This window comes from Schistocerca cancellata, chromosome 10, assembly GCF_023864275.1.
Source record: "Schistocerca cancellata isolate TAMUIC-IGC-003103 chromosome 10, iqSchCanc2.1, whole genome shotgun sequence".
Lineage (NCBI taxonomy): Eukaryota > Metazoa > Arthropoda > Insecta > Orthoptera > Acrididae > Schistocerca > Schistocerca cancellata.
The window spans coordinates 141,486,093-141,499,762 of NC_064635.1; the positions used below are offsets into that span (position 1 = coordinate 141,486,093).

Here is a 13,670-nt window from a genome sequence, read left to right on the forward strand (position 1 = left end):
TTTTAAAATGGTAAATACACCTTCGAATCTGTCAAATGGTTCCGCTACAAGACAGCAGTTATTACCATAGCTTAGATGTGCTTCATTGCAGTTTTAGAAATAAGCCCCCTTATTTCAGTCAACTAACCACAAATTCACAAACAGAATGGTCTTTGAGGACTTCTAAATCTACTAAATTATGGCGTAAAGCTCTGTGTCACATGTCATGTCTGACACGAATCTTTATTCCATCACTATAATCTATCTGCTGCATGTACTATATAAGCGAGTGAGAGCGGCGCAGAGGCTCATTCGCGCTGCTGCTGCTGCACAGGCAATTGCATTGAATGCCGCCACGATGCCTTACAGGAGAATTCGTCGCCGTTCTAAACAGACAGTTTATAAAAGCATCGAGAACATCGAGTTCGCCACAACAGCTGGAGACAAGAAGAACCGCATACCAGTTAGGAGTGTTGCTGCTACTGCACTTGTCGACGGACCTTGTGTTTTTTGTGCTTGTGGACTTAATTTTAGTATTGACATTAATGATACTTTTTCTCATGGTAATGGTTGGCTCACTGTAGCCATTGTACGTGGAGGTACGGGAGTTCCTAACGTACCTGGACTTGAAAGTTTTGTTGATAGAGACATTATCGCCTATCGTACCTACCATATGGCAGAACTTGCAAATAAAGACTTTGGTAAATCTGCTTATTTGTCGCGTTCTGCATTGTCTTTGTATAGTCGTAATAAGAGAAAAATGTCTGTAAATGAGTCTGTATTCATTTGGGTTAAAGGTAAAGGAGTATGTGAATATGTAAAGTTTGTTGGTGACTGTACTTTGTATTTTCATAAATAAATTCATCTGTATGCAAAATGATCTGTAGCGTCAGCCATTAACTGGACAAGGGTACATCACGAACCGGGGGGCTCAAGGATGCAACAGTTTTGTTTTTTTAATAGACTTATCGCTTGACCTTGGTGACGTCACGCAGCCGCCTCTGGCTTACGCAATAGTGGCGGCGCGCCATTTGTGATAAAAAAAATTATCACAAATTTGGAACCACTTATGCGACTGATGGGGATCTTTTTAATTAATAGATAAATACTCTGGCTGTGTTCTAGTATTTATCTTGCTATTTTAGGTAACAAACGGAAGAAGCAATGTCGATTGTAGTCAGTCAAGCCGGCCAAACATTTGACGCCAGTCAGCCAGTGTACTGTTATGCGGTGCGCTGCGTGTAACTTAGGTTCTATATAAAATTGCGCAGTACAGAATTAAAGATTTCAGCAAGATCTAGATTAAAAAATGCCGAAAAACAGCTTGAATCTCTAAAACGCAACAAAGCTCCAGGGCCCGACGGAATTTCTGTCACGTAATTTGCGTCCGAATAAGCTCCTTTCTTAACCGTAATTTACCGCGTGTCTCTCGAACAAGGAGTGAATGGAAAAGGGCACAAGTCACACGGATATACAAAAAGGGAAGCAGAACCGACCCACAGACATTTCGGCCAGTAATATGGGGCAAATGTGCGGAGCTCCTATCAGGCTGGACTAACGGGAGACGTATAGCAAACACAAAGAAGGCCATAACGAATGTTAACAGGCTTGTCTGACTGGTGAGAGAGCGTTAGTCACGTGTTGAGGAGTCAGAATTGGCAAACACCCGGAGAAAGACGTATATCACGCCAGAACCACCTTGAAAAATTCCAGAGGCAAAATCGTGGCATAAGCGATGCATATTCTTCTTTTCCTTCTCCACCCTATGTATATATCTCGCGAAGACAAAATTAGGTAAGTAAGAGACTAAGAACTCGCACAGAGGCAGTCATTCTTTCCGTCCGTGAATGGAATAGGAAGAAACCTTAACGTATGGTACCCTAGAGTACCCTCTGCCACACACAGCACGGTGACTCGCAGAGTACGGATGTAGGTGTAGATAGTATTAAGCCTCTGATGCGCATTTAGGCCAAAAGTCTATTAGCAGAGTGAGCAGCAAAGCATTCATTTACGCCAACAGTTGCTCGTGCGTACTAACTGTGGCATGGCATGTAAGTCTGTGAGGCAGGAGGGTTAAACACATATCATTTATGACTTTGGTGCAATGTATTCTTTTCAGGTTCCACATCAGATGAGCATAATGAGATTGAGGACTCAGCACCGCCAATGCCTCCCACTTTGAATGGTCCAGGTGATCAGATGAGCTGCAGATAACACTTCCGTTTCAGGGGTACTTTCCGAAAACGACATCGGTCTGCATATTGGGACTAAACCATCCGATAGCGTGCTTGCAACCATACCACAAAACCACTGGGAACCTCCTGCTGAGTGCACTTACCCACATTCTACTCATAATACGGGTGGGAAGATTGAAAGAAGGTTTCTGAAAAAAGAGCACTTAGATAAACATAAAGCACGGTTAGTTTTGTCTCCATACAAAGAAGGTCTATTTTGCAAAGTGTGTCCTTTCTTTGCGCCTACTTTTAAGGGTGAATATCATGTGGAAATGAAGTTAAACACATTAGTGACTGTACCTCAGACAAAATCTGCTAAGTTATTAGGTAAAGATGGTGACCTCGAAAATCACAGTAGAGCATTATATCAGCAAGCTTTAGGACGTGCCAACGACTTTTTGGTTTCTCACCAAAATCCAAATAAATCGGTTGAAAATCAAGTTGACACCTACCGACTAAAGAGAATGCAAAAAAAAAAAAAAAAAAAAAAAAACCGAAAACTGTTTTCCTTTTCAAAACGTCATGTTTCTTGGGTGGCAGAATATACCTTTTAGAGGACATAGAGATGACGGCTCTGTTTTTTCTAACGATCCTGAACTATCAAACAAAGGCAGCTTTAAAGAGTTGATGAAATTTCGCTCCGAAGAATGTGAGGAAATTGAATTAGAAGCACAGTAGAGCTCTGGTTATAAAAGACGCACATTTTTAAGTATAACTGTTCAAAATGAGTTGACTGAAAGCTGTGGCAAAGAAATTATTTCTCAGATGGTAAATAGAATCGAAGAACACAAATTCTACAATATTGGGTGTGATGAGACAACTGAAATCAGCCACAAAACTCAGGTGTCAATTTTTTTAAAGATATGTTAATAAAGATGTGATCAGAGAAGATTTCATGTGTTTCATCAATCCAAGTGAGCCACAGACAAGTCTGTGGAAACAAAACTTCATAGCTGGATCCAAACTAAAGAAAAACGAAGATTTCTTTTCAACATCTGACGATGAAAATGATCAACTTGAGCCTTTAGAAGATGGCTGTGATTCTAATAAATGTAATAAAGGTAGAGCAGAAGAAGAGGCATAAGATCCCTAAATGACTGGAATACAGTTAGGTAAAACTGTGATAAACACTATGCGACATCTTAATCTCCACCTTAGTAAATGTACTGGTATTGCAACCGATGGCTGCTCTGTCATGAGTTCCGAGATGTTGGAGCAGTTGCCACAATAAAGAAAGAATGTATTAATGCTGACAGAGCCCAATGTTTCAACCATTCTTCGAATTTATCTATTTCTAAGTGTTCTCGTGTGCAACAAGTGAGAAACTCAACTGGTATCGTTAAGGAGTTTGTTTCATTTTTTACAGCCTCTAGAAAAAGAATTGCTGTACTCGTTAAGCATACAGGCAGTCAGCTTGTCTCCATGTGTGAAACAACATGGGTAGAGAGGAAGTTATCTGTAGTGTCTTTTCTTAAAAAAATTTAAAAAATCGTGTTGTGCCTTGAGGAAATTTCACAATGGTCACATTTTTCAAGTGACACCTCTAGTGTAACAGCTACGACGCTTTTATATGCTATCAGTAATGAAGAATTTATCTTAACTCTAATGTGTCTTCCTGATGTGCTCCGTCAAAAATTGCCTCTCAGCAGATTTTTTTCCAAATAGGAACTATTGACGTTACAGAAGCAACTAATACCGTAAACGACACTGTATCAGTCTTAAAAACAAAGCGAGATAATGCAGTTGCAGAGTTCAGTTTCCTTTATGATGAAGCGAAGAGAATCGGAGATGTTGTTGGAAGCACCATCTGAACACCCAGAATTACCTCTCATCAAATTAACAGATCTAATGCTGCTCCATCGAGTCCAGAAAGTTATTTTAGGGTTAATGTCTTCATTCCCATTCTCGACACAATTAGCAACGATCTTGAAAGCAGATTCTCTAAAAACGTCCTAATTCTCTTCAACCTGAACACTCTTCTACCAAAAGTCTGTTCTTCGTCGATAAGATCCGTGGAGTCAGTGATTAGTGATACCGAAACAGTGGCTAGAAAGAATGAGATTTTCACTCTGCAGGGGAGTGTGCGCTGATATGAAACTTCCTGGCAGATTAAAACTGTTCGAGTCTCGGTATGGCACACAGTTTTAATCTGCCAGAAAGTTTCATATCAGCGCAAACTCCCCTGCAGAGTGAAAATCTCATTTTGGAAATATCACCCAGGCTATTGCTAAGCCATGTCTCCGCAATATCCTTTCTTTCAGGAGTGCTAGTTCTGCCAGGTTCGCAGGAGAGCTTCTGTAAAGTTTGGAAGGTAGGAGACGAGGTACTGGCAGAAGTGAAGCTGTGAGGACGGGACGTGAGCCGTGCTTGGGTATCTCAGACGGTAGAGCACTTGCCCGCGAAAGGCAAAGGTCCCGAGCTCGAGTCTCGGTAGTGCACACAATTTTAATCTGGCAGGAAGTTTCAGTGGCTAAAAAGTATTATAAACTGTTTGGAATGGATGAAAGTAACTGCATCTCTAATTTGGGGGCAGAAGTCAAGTTGTGGGTGACAAAATGGAATCTTTAATGTCGATCTTTTCTTGTCTTCCTGTCTCAACTGCAACAGCCGAAAGATCTTTCTCTACAATGAAATTGATTAAGACTTGGTTAAGAAATCGTTGTGGGTAAAGCAACTTAACTGGGCTTGCTTTATCGTAAGTACGTAGGGACATTGTTATTAACAAAAAATATTATATAGATTTATTGCAAAGGGTGAAATGAGGAGAAGATGTATGCTTTCTGAGGTCTAGATGTTGTAAATCCAGCTGATGGGAAAAGATAGAGTAATTAATAATTACGAAAATATATTAGTTTTTGCGCTTTTATAAGAACTGTAAAAACAACATACCACCTGCTAATATGCATAAAACGGATCAAATATGTACTTTACAATAGAGAGCCAATACAAAAAGTGTTAACTAACTTCTACCAAAATTTAAATCACTCACTACACAGAAATATATCATATTATATTCAAAATTATTATTTTATATCTCTTATATAAGTTTGTGATGACTATTGCTCATAGGATTTTTTTTCCAGAACTGGTATCATTCTAAACTGTTTAAAAATTGAAAACGTAAAAAGAACTATGGATTTATTTATGACTTTACTAATAGTGTTTTAAAATAAAGTATTTCAGTTTACATAACGCTTATGTAACATGATACTTTCCTGTTAACAATTATGTAAATGTAAATAGCTATGAAACGACTTTGAAGGCCAGACGTCTGTATCCCCAAAATAAAGCACGTCTTTCCCGCGTCTTTGATATGTTTTTTTAGTCTCAAAAAGCTTTAAATGCTACATTTTAAAGACGTTTTTTTCTTTGTTTTCTAGGGAACACCCCAGGTTCTTTTTCTTTTCGAGGCAATCACCCCCCCCCCCCCACCCACCCCATAAGATTTCTAAAATTCGCCACTGGACAGTACATCTACATCTACATCTACATTTATACTCCGCAAGCCACCCAACGGTGTGTGGCGGAGGGCACTTTACGTGCCACTGTCATTATCTCCCTTTCCTGTTCCAGTCGCGTATGGTTCGCGGGAAGAACGACTGTCTGAAAGCCTCTGTGCGCGCTCTAATCTCTCTAATTTTACATTCGTGATCTCCTCGGGAGGTATAAGTAGGGGGAAGCAATATATTCGATACCTCATCCAGAAACGCACCCTCTCGAAACCTGGCGAGCAAGCTACACCGCGATGCAGAGCGCCTCCCTTGCAGGGTCTGCCACTTGAGTTTGTTAAACATCTCCGTAACGCTATCACGGTTACCAAATAACCCTGTGACGAAACGCGCCGCTCTTCTTTGGATCTTCTCTATCTCCTCCGTCAACCCGATCTGGTACGGATCCCACACTGATGAGCAATACTCAAGTATAGGTCGAACGAGTGTTTTGTAAGCCACCTCCTTTGTTGATGGACTACATTTTCTAAGGACTCTCCCAATGAATCTCAACCTGGTACCCGCCTTACCAACAATTAATTTTATATGATCATTCCACTTCAAATCGTTCCGCACGCATACTCCCAGATATTTTACAGAAGTAACTGCTACCAGTGTTTGTTCCGCTATCATATAATCATACACTAAAGGATCCTTTTTTCTATGTATTCGCAATACATTACATTTGCCTATGTTAAGGGTCAGTTGCCACTCCCTGCACCAAGTGCCTATCCGCTGCAGATCTTCCTGCATTTCGCTACAATTTTCTAATGCTGCAACTTCTCTGTATACTACAGCATCATCCGCGAAAAGCCGCATGGAACTTCCGACACTATCTACTAGGTCATTTATATATATTGTGAAAAGCAATGGTCCCATAACACTCCCCTGTGGCACGCCAGAGGTTACTTTAACGTCTGTAGATGTCTCTCCATTGAGAACAACATGCTGTGTTCTGTTTGCTAAAAACTCTTCAATCCAGCCACACAGCTGGTCTGATATTCCGTAGGCTCTTACTTTGTTTATCAGGCGACAGTGCGGAACTGTATCGAACGCCTTCCGGAAGTCAAGGAAAATGGCATCTACCTGGGAGCCTGTATCTAATATTTTCTGGGTCTCATGAACAAATAAAGCGAGTTGGGTTTCACACGATCGCTGTTTCCGGAATCCATGTTGATTCATACATAGTAGATTCTGAGTTTCCAAAAACGACATGATACTCGAGCAAAAGACATGTTCTAAAATTCTACAACAGATCGACGTCAGAGAGATAGGTCTATAGTTTTGCGCATCTGCTCGACGACCCTTCTTGAAGACTGGGACTACCTGTGCTCTTTTCCAATCATTTGGAACCTTCTGTTCCTCTAGAGACTTGCGGTACACGGCTGTTAGAAGGGGGGCAAGTTCTTTCGCGTACTCTGTGTAGAATCGAATTGGTATCCCGTCAGGTCCAGTGGACTTTCCTCTGTTGAGTGATTCCAGTTGCTTTTCTATTCCTTGGACACTTATTTCAATGTCAGCCATTTTTTCGTTGGTGCGAGGATTTAGAGAAGGAACTGCAGTGCGGTCTTCCTCTGTGAAACAGCTTTGGAAAAAGGTGTTTAGTATTTCACTTTTACGCTTGTCATCCTCTGTTTCAATGCCATCATCATCCCGGAGTGTCTGGACATGATGTTTCGAGCCACTTACTGATTTAACGTAAGACCAGAACTTCCTAGGATTTTCTGTCAAGTCGGTACCTAGTATTTTACTTTCGAATTCACTGAACGCTTCACGCATAGCCCTCCTTACGCTAACTTTGACATCGTTTAGCTTCTGTTTGTCTGAGAGGTTTTGGCTGCGTTTAAACTTGGAGTGAAGCTCTCTTTGCTTTCGCAGTAGTTTCCTAACTTTGTTGTTGTACCACGGTGGGTTTTTCCCGTCCCTCACAGTTTTGCTCGGCACGTACCTGTCTAAAACGCATTTTACGATTGCCTTGAACTTTTTCCATAAACACTCAACATTGTCAGTGTCGGAACAGAAATTTTCGTTTTGATCTGTTAGGTAGTCTGAAATCTGCCTTCTATTACTCTTGCTAAACAGATAAACCTTCCTCCCTTTTTTTATATTCCTATTAACTTCCATATTCAGGGACGCTGCAATGGCCTTATGATCACTGATTCCCTGTTCTGCACTTACAGAGTCGAAAAGTTCGGGTCTGTTTGTTATCAGTAGGTCCAAGATGTTATCTCCACGAGTCGGTTCTCTGTTTAATTGCTCGAGGTAATTTTCGGATAGTGCACTCAGTATAATGTCACTCGATGCTCTGTCCCTACCACCCGTCCTAAACATCTGAGTGTCCCAGTCTATATCTGGTAAATTGAAATCTCCACCTAAGACCATAACATGCTGAGAAAATTTATGTGAAATGTATTCCAAATTTTCTCTCAGTTGTTCTGCCACTAATGCTGCTGAGTCGGGGGGTCGGTAAAAGGAGCCAATTATTAACCTAGCTCGGTTGTTGAGTGTAACCTCCACCCATAATAATTCACAGGAACTATCCACTTCTACTTCACTACAGGATAAACTACTACTAACAGCGACGAACACTCCACCACCGGTTGCATGCAATCTATCCTTTCTAAACACCGTCTGTGCCTTTGTAAAAATTTCGGCAGAATTTATCTCTGGCTTCAGCCAGCTTTCTGTACCTATAACGATTTCAGCTTCGGTGCTTTCTATCAGCGCTTGAAGTTCCGGTACTTTACCAACGCAGCTTCGACAGTTTACAATTACAATACCGATTGCTGCTTGGTCCCCGCATGTCCTGACTTTGCCCCGCACCCGTTGAGGCTGTTGCCCTTTCTGCACTTGCCCGAGGCCATCTAACCTAAAAAACCGCCCAGCCCACGCCACACAACCCCTGCTACCCGTGTAGCCGCTTGTTGCGTGTAGTGGACTCCTGACCTATCCAGCGGAACCCGAAACCCCACCACCCTATGGCGCAAGTCGAGGAATCTGCAGCCCACATGGTCGCAGAACCGTCTCAACCTCTGATTCAGACCCTCCACTCGGCTCTGTACCAAAGGTCCGCAGTCAGTCCTGTCGACGATGCTGCAGATGGTGAGCTCTGCTTTCATCCCGCTAGCGAGACTGGCAGTCTTCACCAAATCAGATAGCCGCCGGAAGCCAGAGAGGATTTCCTCCGATCCATAGCGACACACATCATTGGTGCCGACATGAGCGACCACCTGCAGATGGGTGCACCCTGTACCCTTCATGGCATCCGGAAGGACCCTTTCCACATCTGGAATGACTCCCCCCGGTATGCACACGGAGTGCACTTTGGTTTTCTTCCCCTCCCTTGCTGCCATATCCCTAAGGGGCCCCATTACGCGCCTGACGTTGGAGCTCCCAACCACCAGTAAGCCCACCCTCTGCGACTGCCCGGATCTTGCAGACTGAGGGGCAACCTCTGGAACAGGACAAGCAGCCATGTCAGGCTGAAGATCAGTATCAGCCTGAGACAGAGCCCGAAACCGGTTCGTCAGACAAACTGGAGAGGCCTTCCGTTCAGCCCTCCGGAATGTCTTTCGCCCCCTGCCACACCTTGAGACGACCTCCCACTCTACCACAGGTGAGGGAGCAGCCTCAATGCGGGCAGTATCCCGGGCAACCACAGTCGTAGTCCGATCGGGGGATGCGTGGGACGAGCTGGCCGTCCCCGACAAACCCCCATCCGGACCCCCACAGTGATGCCCATTGGCAACAGCCTCAAGCTGTGTGACCGAAGCCAACACTGCCTGAAGCTGGGAGCGAAGGGATGCCAACTCAGCCTGCATCCGAACACAGCAGTTCAGTCCCTATCCATGCTAAAAACTTGTGCAAAGAACGTCTGAACTAATCTACAGAGAGCGCAAACAAAACGACACAAAATTGAAGCGGTTATTAAAATACAAGATTGCCTAGTAAATGCAGTAATGCTGCCACTTGTGCACTGCTGACACACTGCTCGGCGGCGGAAGGAGACTACGCGATTTAACACTATTCGAGTACTAAAACGTGATGCTACAACTCTCAAATACTATAATACGCCCGAAATTTATGAATTAAACAATGCAAGTACCAAAAACACGCAAAGAAATTAAGAATTAAACTATGTAACAAATGAGTGAGCTAGGAGTATACGACTTGCTGCTGCAGCTGCTTATCCAACGGCGGCAGGGAGCACACTGACTGTGACCAACCGACACTGGCCGTTCAAAACAAAAACAGATGACAGACGACTACGCGAATTTACACTATTCAGGTACTAAAACGCGATGCTACAACTCTCAAATACTATAATACGCCCGAAATTTATGAATTAAACAATGCAAGTACCAAAAACACGCAAAGAATTTAAGAATTAAACTATGTAACAAATGAGTGAGCTAGGAGTATACGACTTGCTGCTGCAGCTGCTTATCCAACGGCGGCAGGGAGCACACTGACTGTGACCAACCGACACTGGCCGTTCAAAACAAAAACAGATGACAGACGACTACGCGAATTTACACTATTCAAGTACTAAAACGCGATGCTACAACTCTCAATTACTATAATAAGCCCGAAATTTATGAATTAAACAATGCAAGTACCAAAAACACGCAAAGAATTTAAGAATTAAACTATGTAACAAATGAGTGAGCTAGGAGTATACGACTTGCTGCTGCAGCTGCTTATCCAACGGCGGCAGACATCTTGGCTGCAGTCCCACGAGAAACGGAAATCCAAAGAGGTTCCAGCAAACGCGGAGAATACATAGAGCAATGTTTACAACAGGTTTACTCTTATGATGAACAGATTATACTAGGTAATATATCTGCACCTAACACAGCTGATGCCAAGATATAGGCAGTCTGCGAATTTATTTGAAATTACCTAGGTAGTACTTTAAATTAAGACAGTAGGCGAGAAGTAGACGTTTAAGTTCACTCTAACATATTACGTAATATGAGTAATATTCGTTAAATAAATGCCGATTGAGACATGTCGCAAAAAAACTTTTGTCAAGCTGCGTCCTAAATATGAGACGTGTTTCGGCATTTAGATTACCTAACTATGGTGTGGAATGTCTACTAGTTCTTTATTGTCTTCCAACATCAACTACAACAATAGATCGTGATCACTAACTAGGGAGACATGCGTTAACTCGCGCGAACTGTTCACGACAGAGGTACACGCTGGTTGCACCTGGCGCAGTCGGGAATTGTGCTCAGATAAAACACTTTAACTTCTTTTTCCTCCATACTCTAGTCACGTGTGGCTTCACTACCAACTATAAAACCATTCCCGATACTTAAGCTATGTTTAGTACACAGCAACGTTAAAATGAGCCAAACGTAAAGAATCCAATGGCCACATTTCTCGCTGAAACCCTTCAAATGTTATTGCGCAGAGCTCTTGGTTCAAATGGCTGTGAGCACTATGCGACTCAACTTCTGAGGTCATCAGTCCCATAGAACTTAGAACTACTTAAACCTAACTAACCTAAGGACATCACACACATCCATGCCCGAGGCAGGATTCGAACCTGCGATCGTAGCTGTCTCGCGGTTCTAGACTGTAGCGCCTAAAACCGCACGGCCACTCCGGCCAGCCCTGCAGAGCTCTAAGAACTATCACAGTAAGAATGACCAATATCGTAAAAACATTTTTCATCATCGAGCCGTGATAGGAAACTGTAAGATATGAAAGGAACCATTGTGTGTGCCAGTTTGTTTCCCCAGAATCGAATGAGAGATATTGTATACATTAGTGAAGAAAGCGCGCAAATGCGAAGCATGTCTTTTTTAATATTTTAAAGGAAAAGGAGAACCTCAACTTCAGTAGTTGATGTAGCTTTGCTTCATTTACATACAGTATCTTTTACAGTTTAATGAGCTTTCATTGTTTACAGGAGGAAAATAGGAAAACAATCTTTTCTCATGTACTGCTGCTGACAGTCCCCCAATGGGAATCGCTCGTTACTTCCCTGTGTGGCCTTTTCTGTAATTTTAACTTTAGCATTACATCAAACAACTATTTACACGTAGCTAAGCCCAGCAGCTAAACTGTGAAATCAATAAAATAAACAAAACACGTGCTGTCACCTTTGGCTTCAGACATAGCTGCTAACTAAAATTGTAATACAGCATTTGCACGTTGTTAATCAGTTTATTACTGGTTCCAAAATATTTTGTCTGTTAACATATTGCTTCCTGCAAGATATCTTGCACCGTTACTTTTTAAACACATGGGCGTCAGGACAACCAAATAAATATAATATCAAGCAGTATGTTGTTTCTAGCTATGTACATGTGACACCGTTTTTTATTGTTTATTTTTGCTGTCAATGGTTTCGATATCCGAAGATGTATGTAAGTAAGTTGCACCCACTTCGCGTGGTATGAAATGAACAGTGATGTTACAACCTCTGGAGCTGTACTCAGTGTGGCGACTACTCTTTCTTGAAATCTACGTTATTCGCCCCTTAATGTTATTGATGGAACGATATGACTTATGGTCCTCTCTAATACAGTAATTTCTTAAAATTCAATGTATGTTGAACAGTGAATTGGAAGATGTGCGAGTGGGTCGGAGATTAAAAGCTCATATCCTCTGTGTTCATTCATATGAGATCGCACTCTCAGTTTATATTCATGCAAATGAGAAAAAGTTTATTATTAACAACATTTATATCGAAGACTTACCAAACCGTATCTTTCTTTTCTCTAAGTAAGTGTAGCACAACGTAAAACTCGCTGTGTAGCAGTTACTTTTAAAAATTACAACTCGACCTCCGAGAATTTCCTCTCACTGAACATCACTTTTCACACCAATATTTAATTCTTAGTCTCTTGTAACGTAACATTTTGCTTTTCTCGCCCAGCATACCGCCAACTAGTTCAACGAATGCCATTACTTGTCCCTTTCCATTCAGCAGTCTTTCAACTGTCTTTGTCTTCCTCTGATTTCACCTTCTTGCTACATCTCCGGGTATTGTACTCATGCAAAAGAAACTATAGAAGTACAGTATTTTATATATTAGTTTACAAATGTTATGTAGCACAGACTGCACAAATGGAAAGGAGGGAAAAAAACAAAGAACATTCCGTCACACATTCACGACAGTTTTGCAGCTTTCCCTAGTACTGAAACCACGAACCGCCTCTGTCTCCGAGATACAGATCACGAAAAGCCTACAGTTTGCGCGGGATGACAGTGAAAGCCCCTTTATGTGCGACTGTAGCATGATGATGCTGCTTTATCATTTTCCATTAGTGTATTTTAGCTAAGCTTTGTAAGTCTTGAGAGCTTGGTTTTGACTCACCTCAGAGTGGAACGTGGGGTTGATGAGTTTGCGATGGGTCTTCCAGCGGCTACCGTTGAGGGTGAGTAATCCGTCGCCGACGAAGGGTCGCATGGCGCTCGTGGTCAGGGGATCTCGTTCTACCAACCTGGACGTCACCAGGACGTGTTGTACGTCGTCTGGGTGAGCGACCATTATCACCAGCTTCGGGCCCGCGTAGAACCTGCGACCAAGACCACAGCAGCCAGACTTTTTATTTGCTGGCATGGCGGGAAAACAGCTGTATGTACACTGGAGTCTGCAGAAACTGCGACACTCACTGCAACAAAACGTCACAGAAAAGCTGAAGCACACACGAAGAAGCTTTACTGTACTGCTCTAGAGACGTCCACTACTGCCGGCCGGAGTTGCCGAGCGGTTCAAGGCGCTAGAGTCTGGAACCGCACGACCGCTACTGTCGCAGGTTCGAATCCTGCCTCGGGCATGGATGTGTGTGATGTCCTTAGGTTAGTTAGGTTTAAGTAGTTCTAAGTTCTAGGGGACTGGTGACCTCAGTAGTTAAGTCCCATAGTGCTCAGAGCTATTTTTCAAATACCATGTAGGTGGTGTTTAATAGATATCGCTAAATATCAAATGTTCCGAAAAATGGTGTCGAAG

General features: G+C 42.5%; 1 protein-coding gene across 1 annotated transcript in view; it reads right to left on the reverse strand.

The window, feature by feature from the left end:
- The window catches only part of LOC126106201 (cytochrome P450 4C1-like), an 82,654-nt gene extending 69,374 nt beyond the window's left edge, over positions 1 to 13,280 (reverse strand). Inside the window, exon 1 of the mRNA XM_049912435.1 lies at positions 13,035 to 13,280. Within this exon, the coding sequence (XP_049768392.1) occupies positions 13,035 to 13,280 (246 nt within the window). The remainder of the gene's footprint in view (positions 1 to 13,034) is intronic.
- Between the last annotated feature and the right edge of the window lie 390 nt (positions 13,281 to 13,670).